This window comes from Solanum dulcamara, chromosome 1 (assembly GCF_947179165.1).
Source record: "Solanum dulcamara chromosome 1, daSolDulc1.2, whole genome shotgun sequence".
NCBI lineage: Eukaryota > Viridiplantae > Streptophyta > Magnoliopsida > Solanales > Solanaceae > Solanum > Solanum dulcamara.
In genome coordinates, this window is record NC_077237.1 from 5,710,438 (window position 1) to 5,723,231 (window position 12,794).

Below are 12,794 nucleotides of genomic sequence, written 5' to 3' on the forward strand. Positions count from 1 at the left end.
TAATAAGAAGTATGGAGAGGGTGAAGCGTACACAGACCTTACCTTTACCTAAGTGGATAGACTATAGAGAGATTATTTCCAATAAATCATCAGCTCACGAAGGCATGCCTCAAATCAGAGTGTAATAAGGGGTCTGGAAAGAGAGAGGTGTACACAAACCTTACCCACTATCTTAGTGGGCTAGATATGTTATTTTCGATAGATCCTCTATTCATGGAGGCATGCCTTAAATCATAGTGTGTGAAATAAGCATCCAGAAGAAATCACAAATAAGGGAGGAATTTCAAGTTTTTCTTGTTTGCATCCATATATTGGTCATTCCAAGAAACTAGCCACACTAAAATATTTTACAGTATGCAGCGTCAATATTTTCTTCTAGGATCAAATAAATCTTAAAGAGAGATTAACAACACCCAAAAAGAGGCAATATTAGCCTCATATTTTTAACAATCCATCCATTAGAAGGTATACATGTTGAAAGCTTAATAAAATGCCTCCAAACTAGACTTATTTCATAATAATCTTTCTTCAGTTCTGCCATCCTGAAATCCGACGGAAAAGCTAGGAGAGCTTACAAATCTACAGGTCCAAAGCTGCTCCATTGTTCTTCAGATGTTGCATCAACATGGAGGGTCTCAATCTTTGGTCTTGTAGATGGATCCGGGAAGTTCCAGAAAGAATCAGAATTCTCGAAGAACACATAAAATAGAATAGCTGATGCCAAAAACAATCCCAAGAGTAATAGATAAATCTGCCACTCTGCAATTGAAGAGAGGGGGGAAACAAAGTCAATCATGGAGTCAAATGCACACGATTGTCGTCCCCACATGCATAGAAAAGAAAGAGAGACAGACCTTTCCAATCGGTTGGGACATTTAACTTAGTCACCATTACTCCCCATTGAGATGAAGTGGTAAGAGCAACCCTGCCAAAATGTGCACCAATGTGGACTTGTAAGGTAAAGTAAGCAGACAGAATAGTAGGAGCTTTGATTCTTAAAGAATAGTTGATGAGAAAGATTACGATGACATTAGTAAACACAAGGTTTCAACTTTGAAGAGCACAAATTTAGGTAACTACTAGTGAAGAACAATTATCATTAGGAAATCATGTCATCAGGTATCACCGAGACCTAGCATCTAAGACTCAGAACAATAAAAAAGAAGCTATAGAAGTATTAAATGCTGAGTCTCTCTTAATACTAAATTTTGGGCTTTGATATAGCTCTGCTATAACTAATTTAATCAAATGGATGGAATGTTGCATGGAGATATAGGCAAATGAATACCTAAAACTAGTACCATTGATTTAAAGACTAGACAGATTCAAACTAAACCAACAGAATAACTTATGGGTGCTCCAAAAAGGTAAAAAGCACAAAAGTCTTCTTCAATAATCAGACGCTGTACAACTGACGCAGTTGAGTTTTGTCTTCTTCAATAATCAGTTGTTGCGACTGGTGCTTGCAAAAGTAGCTCATACACAAGAGATATTCATGAAAGGTTCTTGGCAACACTAAAGTCGTACGTATGACGTACAAGAGCATCACAAAAACTTCCCTATTCACCCTTTAGTCATGAGTTACATCTACTACAATTTCATCTTTATTTCCATACGTATCTTGTGGAGAAAAAAAAAACAAATGCTAGCACTGTTTAGAACTCCCTGAAAAACATGGCTTCTAAAAGAAAAGGCATGGGCTTCAGAACAGAAGACGAATGACAGAGACTCATACTTCATAGAAAATTATAGCTAGAATTGCACATACCTTTCACTAGGACAAAACTCCAAAGAAGTAATATTAGTACCCAAGTGCATTCTCTTGTGCAAAGAGGAGATCTCCATATTTGTCACATCAATAACACAGACATCACCATCTTTGCTTCCCCTGCATTTAAATGACAAGCATAGATTCAGATCAATGCATTAGCAAACTAAACACCGCAGCAGATAGAAATGCAAATGGGGTGGTGCCAGTTACAGCCTATGAGGGATGGACAGGTTACAGCTTATGTGGGTGTGGGGGGTTGTTGGAACAGATCTTTTTATAATTTAAAAGGGGGGTTGTGGGTTGAGATAAGATACAACTAGGTGTAAATTCTGAAGTTGAAGTTCTGAGGGAAGACATAGCAAACAAAATTTCAAGATATAAATTCTGGTAATCATGAATCTTTTGGAATTATTAAAAATAAAAATTATTCTTCCTCTGTGAAATTTTGATTTAAAAATATTATCGCTGATCATTAAATTTTGATCTGAAACTTATTCTTCAGTTCTTTTTTATGTTTTATGCTTCTTTTTGTTTCTGATTTGCTGGGTTCAGAAATGAGCACATAAATGTACAGTCAAGTCAAAACAATAACAAAATGGAAAAGAAGTAAATAACTATCTGCTTTCCTTTTATAGTTTAGATACTAAAATTTAAATTTTCTCAGGGATAAAAAAATTGAACACTGTTTGAAAGAGAATCTCTTCTAAACTGATTGGTATAGCAATCTTTCATCATCTACTTCATTTCTATCAGCTTTTAATTAGGGAAAAGGCATAAGTGCCCTGCTGAACTACGACCGAAGTTCCAGGGACACTTTATCTTTACCAATCTTAAGCCGGACAAGGCGGGTTCAAAATTATGTGGGTTAAAGGTTCAAACCCCCACCCCATTGCCACCCCTAGCTGCAGAACACCAAAACCCAGGCCTATAGACCATGTATGGGAGAGACATTCATCAAAAAGAAGACAAGTCGAGAGTAGCAAAAGAACTTCATTCATGCAAAAAGTTCAAAAAAAGACGATGGTGTTTTAGAAAGATGGGAACACTTCAAATTAATTTGATGAAATCTTATACTAACTCCAACTGGAAGGAATAGGAATCAGATGCTACTCTGTTTTAGGTCCCCTTCATGCCTCATTTTGGCCTATCTCATCACGAAACTTTAAATGTCAAATCAACCCAATGATTCATTCAACATCCATGTAAAAAAATACTTTAACAGAGATACGCAGATGCAAAATCGGTGTCAAATTCCATTCTTTAGCTTCAACAGTGCATATCTAAGGAAGGTATTGGACAGTAAAGATGTTGATGATAATCGAAGTTCAACATTACTAGGAGACACAAAAGGATAAAGATCTTACAATGCAAGATATTTCCCATCCAAACTAATTGTCATAATGGAAGCTGGCTTTTTTAACAGGCTTTTATGTCCAATTTTCTTCCATGTAGTGATGTCCCAAACTGCAATCAATGTCTTATTGCCTGTTTTATTGACACAAGTTTGGATAGTTACACAATGTTTTCAATAAGAAAAGTTACACAATCTCAATTTAATAACTTCATTAACTAAAGCCAGACTTTAACATACCTTTCTGGACAGTAGTGAACAAAAACGGTTTTGTCCCATCTTTAGAAAACCTGCAGAGCTCAATATTCTCATCCTGCAATGTGGAAGCCAGGATATTATAACATCGACATAAAAATGGATAACCAATAGTCTGACAGGTAAGACGTCATTTTATTCAGAACTTACTGAATTTCGTGACAAAGTTACTGGAACACAGTCATTTGTGTTCCATATTCTGGCAGCACCATCTGTGGACGTGGAAGCTAAGAACTCTGAATCTAAGCTGAAGATATATAAAATCAGGGAAAAGACATTAAGATCTTGGTCAAAAAAATCACAGGAACAATAATTCTTAAGATTCCATAATCCATGGATTAAGTATCATTTCTGCAACTGCAATAAGAAGCTCAGTAAATTAAAGACTCTTAAATCTTTTGAAACTTGTTTTCTAGGAAGATTTCATGATCATATTCAAAAATCAGATTCACACTTCAAAACTCAAAGAGTATAGCATGAATGAAAATACATGTATAAATGCATGTATTATAGGGTTTCTTGATCGGGAAATGTATCGTTCTTGAAATATCAACGTGTTTAGTCTTCTATGACATTCCTCACTTTTTAAATATAACCAAAAAAGGATTAAATATAATTCTGTATTCAAATTCAGTTACTGTAGCTTTACATCCCATGCTATTCAACTCCTAGAAATAACTCATGCAAACTAGGTCACCATTTGTCTCCTTTTTCACTTTTAATTCCACATGAGAACAAACTACTTCAAACACTCGCAAAAGAGCACACAGAGCAACAGCAAACAACTTTAAAATCTGGTGCGATGCGTGACAGGTGAACCAAAAAGATAAAATCCACATGGACTATAATTGGATGAGAAAAGCACTTCATCCAGATATTTAAAGTGAAAAATCTACATCATCATAATTGTTAAAAGACAAAGAGACTAAGATCCTTCACTTCATTTTTCCATCAGTTAGTTTCTTTAGAATATAATCGACGTTTTCAACACTAAAGTCTAAGAAAAGTAAGAGAACAAGATGTACCACTGATCAACACAAGTGCACAGACCCTGAAGATTATAGGTCCCGGAGCTCATATCAGGTAAATTCTCACATATCATAAGTAACAGAGGATTCTGCACAACTATAATCTCAGTAAAGCTAACTATACCTGAAATCCATGTCTCTGAATGACTTGTGAGCTTTAGGTTCATCCACAATAATGCGCATGTTTGGCCACTCAAAAAGTCTAAAATGTCCATCCTTCAAGATTCAAAGAAATATAAAGTCAGAACAACAAGGCAATCTCCTCATGGAATATAAGAGAAATAATCTTTCACAAAATTGCTTACAACTCCGCCTGTGGCTAATTTGGAGCCATCAACACTAAAGGCCATGCATTTTTGTGGACCAACATCTTGGAAAGGGAACTCCTTGTGCACAAGTTTAATATTATCTTCATGACCATATAACTCAAACAACCTGCAAGGAACAGCAAACAATATATCCTCTTCCCATGCTAAGAAATACACAAAAAGCAAGACAATAATAATATTAAAAACTCATACTAGTCATTTGTATGTTCCTTTGTTGGGTGACAAACCTTATCAGTAATGTGAAAGGATAACTATTGGCCAAAACAAGACCTGAATAACCTTTGCTTCAAAAGGGAGTCAGCACAACTGAAAGCTGTAAAACACATGTCCATGCAGGAACATAGTACTTCGTTGAATATATCGATGAAAATATATACATAATGGAATTTTTTCTTTCATCAATAGATGAAACATCATGAATGCAACATTTAGGACCGTCCAACCATTGCTACTTGCGTCACTAGCAATCAGGTCCCGAGATGTTCTGACCAACTTATACTAATGATGCCAAATTAAAACTTCCCCCTATTATGAGTGAAATTAAGTAGTTTAAGTGGTCCGTTGTCTAACATCTTTTTAAATGGCTAATGTCTAGATTAGGTCTACCTCCAAAACCTAAATGCACCTTCGCTGAGGTTTTTGATCTACGTCAAAAACCTAAATCCGTTGTTTTAAATGGCTAATGCCTAGACTAGGTCTTAAAAAAAGGGTTGTCTATAGAAAGAATTAACTCCAAGTCGGCATGGCTATTTGAGGTTCACTCAAGATCCAGATTCCTTCTAGGATTATTAATTACGTATACAAGGAATATTTAACAAAGCAGGACAGCACTTTTTAGGTCCACAACTATTAATTAAGAAAATTAACTCACAATGTCTCTACATGAAACTCGTCCTGTTTACATACTGCGCAATAACACAATTACCGATCATTGACTTCATGAATCACATAAGCAAAAACATGCATTTATAAGCTTCATTCAATATACAAAGACAAAAGCAACAATTGGAAATCATATGGCATTAAACTCATGCATTCCTTCTTTAAGAAACTACCCAACTGCCAAAAGAATCAATCTTTTTCACAACAAAATGCAGTAAACAATCAACTTCCAGAATAACTAAGAATTAAAAGCGAAAAAGGATTTCAATAATTACTTGCAACCAGTAGTGGTGGAGAACACAAAATCATCCCCACTAGGATGTACCGCAATCGTTACTGGATCTCCACCTTCCTCCAACACATACGTCGCCTAATAATAAATAAAAGTTCAAAAATCCACAGAAAATACAGCAACCCCACAACTAATAAAACTTATATATTAATACCAATTCCAACTTTTTTGCAGTAACCAACAAATTTGAAAATTCAAAAAAAAAATTAATTATTTTGTGAAAACAAAAAAGGTTACCTTGGGAGAAGAAGAAAGAGAAGTAGTCTCTGAATTAAAGGAGAAAATCTCGAGCGAAGAACAAGTTCCGCTCGACTTTCCAATCACCACCAGATGCCTGTTTTCCGGCCGTTTGATCCACGATGCACAAGCCACTTTCCCTTCCGCAGATACATCACCACCCTCCATTTTTTTCCAATAAAACCCAAAACTCTCAAGGTAACAACAATGGAGGAAAAATTGAGATTATTTTGAGTTTCAGTGAAATTGAAATTTATAGTATTTTTTTTATTTATTTATTTTTTTAAGTGTGAAATACAATATAGTCAACGGATTTTTGGATATTCCAATTAGGAACTAAGTAGAGTAATAATTACTATGGGAAATGCTTTGGAATTGGCAAATTACAATAAATTCTTGCACGTCTGTTTAATTCTGGCAAAAAATATAATTAAAAATAAATGTTTGTTGACTGATTATGATTATATAAGAGGAAACCCAAAGAAAAAAAACAAAATACTGAAGTATTGAAAATATACCTAAATTAGGTGTAAATTTTTAGTTTTATTTTTGAGCTAGTGACGGTCTTAAAAATATATCTTTACTTGACTAAATGAACTTAAATACACACTCGATTTTACAATATGACTGAAATACACACTTAAATTTTCGTCAAGTTTTTTAACACTTTCTTCGGCTTTTTATGAAGCGTCTCATGCTCCTACAAGAATTTGAGACCATGAATGGACATATGACAGATCGGGAATGTATCTAAATTTAGTTAGTCAATTAGGGAATATTTTTAAGCATGTCAATAGTTCAGAAACGAAATGAATAATTTATGCAAAGTTTAGAAATATCTTCATTACTTCTTTTTTTAAAAAAAAAAAAAGTCAAACACACAGTCTTCACATGAACTATCACTTTTTTTATAAAGTTTCACATTTTGACTATTGATTGTTTTGTTTTAATACCTAAACTATCACATATATGTGTATATTAAACACATCTAATTGCGTAAATGATGATAGTTCAAATAAAAAAAGAGAATGACTTATATTTTATGACCTAGTTAATTTTGAGATGTCTTTATATAAATTGTAATAGTTAAGGTAGAAAAAGAAAATAATTGATAATTGAATTGTGAAAATTGTAAAAACATGATAGTTTTAACATGTTTGCTCGTTTACCCAAAGAACTAGATAACTTATGTATTCAAAAGTTTCATATTATAGTACTCTCTTCTCTTCGGATGTGTTTTTTCATGACAAGAAAAATCGCAGTTGCTATTCTTTTAGAGCTCATAGGTAAGATCCCCAGCTCTTATGCAATAGCTCGCAAACCACACAGAAGAAGTAACTCGTACTAAACAAGTCTGATGCGATGAGCTCGACCCAGAAGGCAAAATCCCTTACTTTTGTTGGTAATGAATTTCGAACTTGAAACCTCTAACATGAAAGTCTCAAGCCCAAATCACTAAATCATTCCAAAGATTTCTCTTCGAACGTGTTTGGTATGAAGAAAAATATTTTCCGTGAAATATATTTTCCTTCGATCCAAACACCCTTCGTCTCCATTTGACATGAAAGACATTTGATTAGTGGACGTAAAAAAACATAAATAATATCTAAGTCAAATATATACAAAGTATCAAAATTTATCGTAGTTTTATATATCTTTTCTTTCTATCCTTTTTTATAAAAAGAATAAAATTTTATTTCGAATAAATTATTATAGTAATTCATTAAGAATTAAAAAAAATGTCAAAGTCAACTAATTTTCAAAAAGAGACAGCATGAGAAGGAATTGGTCATCTTATTATTTTATTGAATCGAATTACTAAATATTCCACTTGGGAATTGTTTGGTAGGGTGTATTAGGAAAAATAATTCATATATTATGTATGATATTATTTAGCACTATATTTGATAGAAATTTTGTGCTTATATATAACTAATACAATAACCAATACATATATTAGTTATACTTCTTATATGGTATTATGTGGTGTATAATTAATACATTTCATTTGATGGTATTAATAATACATAAGATTTAATACCATAGGATTAATACAAGTACAAAAATATCTCTCAAATACTTTTAGTCTGTTTTTTTTGTTTTTTTGATTTTTTTATAGGAAAAATTACATGGACAAACATATACTAGTTAATTAGTTATCATAGCTATAGTTTTAGTTAAGAAGAAATTTTCAAAACAACAATATTTTAGTATTTAATAAGACTCTCTAGCAACATTTTAATATTTATTGAAAATGACAATACTTTGACTTGTTATTTAGATATTTTTTGTAATTCTTTTTTATTTTTTACTTAATAGAATACAAGTAATTGAAAACAGATTGGAGAAAATTATGGAGAGTATCTTTCAAATATGGTAAATACTAATTACGTTACTTATTAGGAGATCCAAATAGGCGAATTCAATTATTAATTTTCTCTCTTCCTCCATTAAGGAGCTTCAATCTTCTTCCTCATCCTCCATTAACGATATTCAATTCTTGTGTAAATGCAATTCGTTTGTTAAAATTTGTGGCTACAAAAAGGAGATCGATTTGGAAAACACAACAAGCATGCTTATAGAAAATAACTATAACTTGACAAATGATACATAAAACAAAAAGATAGTCTGATAATAAAAAATTAGATCATAGTTCAAAAAAGATACAAAAATGAAATGAAATACAAAGCAGGTTGAATGAAATACAGATCTACTAACGTATAAATATTCAGAAAGGATACAAAAAATGCAATGAAATACAAATCAAGTAGAATGAAATACAAATCTACTTTTCTATAAATATTCAGAAATGATACAAAAATGTAATGAAATACAAATCATGTTTAATGGAATACAGATCTACTTGTCTGTAAATATTTGGAAAGGATACAAAAATTCAATGAAATACAATTTGCATGAAAAATACACAATACTAAATGATAATTACAAAATAAATGATAGATAAAGGATATCATTTTCGGTTAAACTATAAATATAATTAAAGGATACAATTACTATTAACAAAAATACATATTTAAAATACATCAAATTACTATAACTAATTAAATGACATACATTGGGATTGAATATATTCTAATATTGTAGATAAAATTCCAAATATAAGTGGTACACATCTGGATTGAATATAATACTAATATGAATACAACTATAATAAGCTTATATATTGAAATGAGTACTGTTTGTTGAAGGATACAATAATCCTAAAATCTACAGATATAATGATAATAGTAATGAATACAAAATATTATTAAGAAAATACTAAATATAAAAAGAAATTTAGTAGGATGCAAATAATGAGAAATGGTACATAATAGAAGTTAATAAAAATCTACCATGATATATGATGAATATTTTGTTACCTAAATAGTGGGATTCTATTGAGGAGAAATTTTGAAAAAAAAATTAGAGAAGAAGGAAGAGAGATAAGTAGGAATTGAAAAAAAAAAATAGAGAAGAAGGAAGAGAGATATGTAGGAATTGAAAAAAAAATTAGAGAGAGAATAGGAAATGAGAGAAAGAAACGCGACCATTAAGAGAGTGGGTCACTCTACAATTAATTTTTATTTATTTCTTTAAAAATGTGTGCATAACAAGTCGAGAAAAATTAGGAATTAAATTGGGATACTATTAATTTGCTATAGAACTATAATATAACTATTATTGATAATTTTTTAAAACTATAGTCCTTTTCACTAAATAAGTTGAGAATTTTGACTAGTTTACTATTTTTTCCTTTAGTTAATTACCACTTGCCACCAACACTCAATGATAATCATGTCGGCCACTTTTTCAGTTTGTATAATTCGCCAATAACAATTGTTCATTTGATTTATATTTGTATATATGACGGTTTGTATTTGTATATGACGGTGATTTAATCATCAGATACATTCAATCTTTTTTGTATAATTTTTTAAAGTTTGTACGTAAAGTTTTTTGGAATTTGTATTCGAATTTGTATAGCTTTTGTATAATGTAATTTTGTATAATATAATTTGTATAATTATTTAGTTTATATAAAAATAACTAAATTATACCAACATATCCGGAAATTATACAAATTCACTCGCGAATTATATAAATTCATAAATTATACAAACGAGACAGCTTAAACTATGCTGTTTGTGAGAACCTTCTGTGCCGTAAATATATATTTTTGTGGTTTTTTTTTAATGTGCAGATTTATGAGAACGTGTATTCAATGATAACTGATTGTGGGTTGGGTTTTAATCGGATTTTAATTATTTTAAAATAAATAGCTTTCAAAATTTGAATTAGAAAAAAATGTAAAATCTAAAATGACCACGTGTATTTTTTATACTCTTCCATTTGGCTTAATTTATCTTTGAAACGTGTAATTGTGCAGGTGATGTGGTGTGTATTTATTTATTTTCATTTATTGATTTAAATAAATGCATTGAGATATTTTTTAAACTATATTATCATCAATGTGATTTCAAACAGTTAGCATTTTTTAGTTTTATTTTTTATTTTTGTTCATTTTTTGTATTAAAGAAAAAAAGCAAATATTAAAATTAAATCAAATTAAAAATCCATTATTATAATTACAAAATTGTCACAATTTGTATTTACAGAAAACTTGAAAATCAAAATAAATATAAAAACGTTTTTCATAAATAAAATATTTTTCATAATTTAAGTATATAAAAAAAAGTTGTAAAAGTTTGTTAATTATTATCTAACTTAACTACTAGTTAACGTCCTAAAAATGCCACATATCTTGATTCTATGATGCCACTTTGACATGATCTTGGGCTAGTCTTTCTTCCTTTTAATTATAGATATATCCTTTTACTTATATATGTAGAATATAGATTGTGGTGTCTGGCCAGCTAGCCAATATTTTAATTATTCCTCGGAGCATTTGTTATCTTCTTCTAGTATGAATATCGAGTAATTTTTTCCGCCAAAAATTAAATAGATAGGAAGAAATCATTGTGCCTTTTAGCGTAAAACCGCGATAACGATAAAGATTGTAAGGACCTCTCTTAGGCCTAAAACTCAACTTTTAGCCTAAATACTTGAAACGAGCTCTAAGGTCTAGAGGCTCTAACCAACCATCCTGCTAGATCAAACTCGACGTTTCGAACGCAACGAAACTGACAGAGTCATCATCTGACGCTCGAATTTCAGAATGTTGATAAAGGTCAACTATCTCATTAAAATTCTAACCAAAGTCTCAAAATCACCAAAATCTTTCCCGATCGGGGACTACACAAACCATTCCCGAAACACAATCAAAGCATGAAACTGCTAAGGGAAGGGCAAAATGGTCATTTCACACCATAGCATTAGACCGGGTCACTAAAATTGGAGGCAAAGTTAGTTACTAACAGGAGTATTTCAACCGGACGATCATTAGCTTTTTGAAATCACTCAACTTCCTAAAATTCTCTAACTCGTAATGAAAGAAAGTATAAAATGAAGACAGATTTTTGAATTTTTTCTTTTGATGATCAACCCTCTACAATCTTCATGTCTATATATACAAATATAAAAGATAAACAACAATAAAAGCTCATACTAGTTATATTAACAATAAATCCATACTAGTTTGCATAATTTTCAGCAAGTTGTTTCTCTTTGTCTTCTCTTCTCTTTATTCCAACATCCCCCCTCAAGTTGGAGGGGAGAGAATTAACCCCCCAACTTGCGAAGAATGGTATTGTGAGCTGGTCTTGATAAAGGCTTTGTGAAGATATCTGCAACTTGAGATGCAGATGGAACGAAATTTAGAGAAATGAGACATGCAGTGAACTGTTGGCGCACAAAGTGGCAGTCAAGTTCGACGTGCTTTGTGCGTTCATAAAACACAGGGTTTCTAGCAATGTAGAGTGCCGATTGACTATCAGAATGGACCGAGATTGGTAGCTTAGGCGGAGCTGATAGATCTCGAAGAAGACGATTCAACCATGTGACTTCAGCAACAACTCGTCGCATTGATCTATATTCTGCTTCCGCAGATGAAAGTGATACTGAAATTTGTTTCTTGGATTTCCAAGAAATCGGAGAGCCACCCATGCTTATAAAATACCCGCTGACAGATCTTCTTGTATCCTTTCATGAGGCCCAATCGGCATCGCAGAAAGCAAGAATGGAAAAAGAAGGATTGCTACTGAAGAACAATCCTTGACCTGGAGATTTTCGAAGATATCGAAGAACACGAATTGCAGCATCGTAATGAGGTAACCTTGGGGACTGCATATACTGTGACAAATGCTGAACCGCAAAGGCTAAATCTGGACGAGTGTGAGTTAAATAGTTGAGTTTTCCGATCAATCTTCGATAGGAAAAAGGATCTGTGAGTGGTGTCCCTTCATCAGCAGAGAGTTTTTGCGAAGGATCAAGTGGAGAAGGTACTTCAGCTAAGTCATCACAGTTGTACTCAGATAAAAGTTCAAGAGTGAATTTCCTCTGATTCACTATCAAACCATGGTCTTCTCGTACCACCTCCAATCCAAGGAAATAATGTAAGCTTTCTAGGTCTTTTATCTTAAATTCAGTGTCCAAAAATTGCTTGAGGTTAGACAACTCTATAGAATCACTCCCAGTAATAATTATATCGTCGACATAGACTGCAACTAAAGAAACTGAGTGACCTAAATGC

At 32.1% G+C, this 12,794-nt stretch overlaps 1 protein-coding gene across 1 annotated transcript; it reads right to left on the reverse strand.

Annotated features, from left to right (window-relative positions):
• Positions 1-263: 263 nt before the first annotated feature.
• LOC129899524 (SEC12-like protein 1) lies at positions 264-6,433 on the reverse strand. Its single transcript, XM_055974528.1, has 10 exons — positions 6,146-6,433; positions 5,892-5,986; positions 4,711-4,840; positions 4,530-4,621; positions 3,528-3,624; positions 3,363-3,435; positions 3,136-3,256; positions 1,769-1,888; positions 855-925; positions 264-759 (listed from the first exon to the last, which is right to left on the reverse strand). Exons 1-10 carry the CDS (start codon positions 6,311-6,313, stop codon positions 572-574), a joined length of 1,155 nt encoding a protein of 384 aa, XP_055830503.1. The 5' UTR covers positions 6,314-6,433; the 3' UTR covers positions 264-571.
• Positions 6,434-12,794: the final 6,361 nt, after the last annotated feature.

What these genes read in the sequence shown, in the direction of transcription:
- LOC129899524 (XM_055974528.1), bottom strand. Translation starts at nt 6,313, where the DNA reads ATGGAGGGTGGTGATGTATCTGCGGAAGGGAAAGTGGCTTGTGCATCG. An exon ending in TCCACCACTACTGGTTGCAA is followed by an intron (nt 4,841 to 5,891) that starts GTAATTATTGAA and finishes TGTTCCTTGCAG; the next exon opens with GTTGTTTGAGTTATATGGTC. An exon ending in TTCAGAGACATGGATTTCAG is followed by an intron (nt 3,625 to 4,529) that starts GTATAGTTAGCT and finishes ATATATCTTCAG; the next exon opens with CTTAGATTCAGAGTTCTTAG.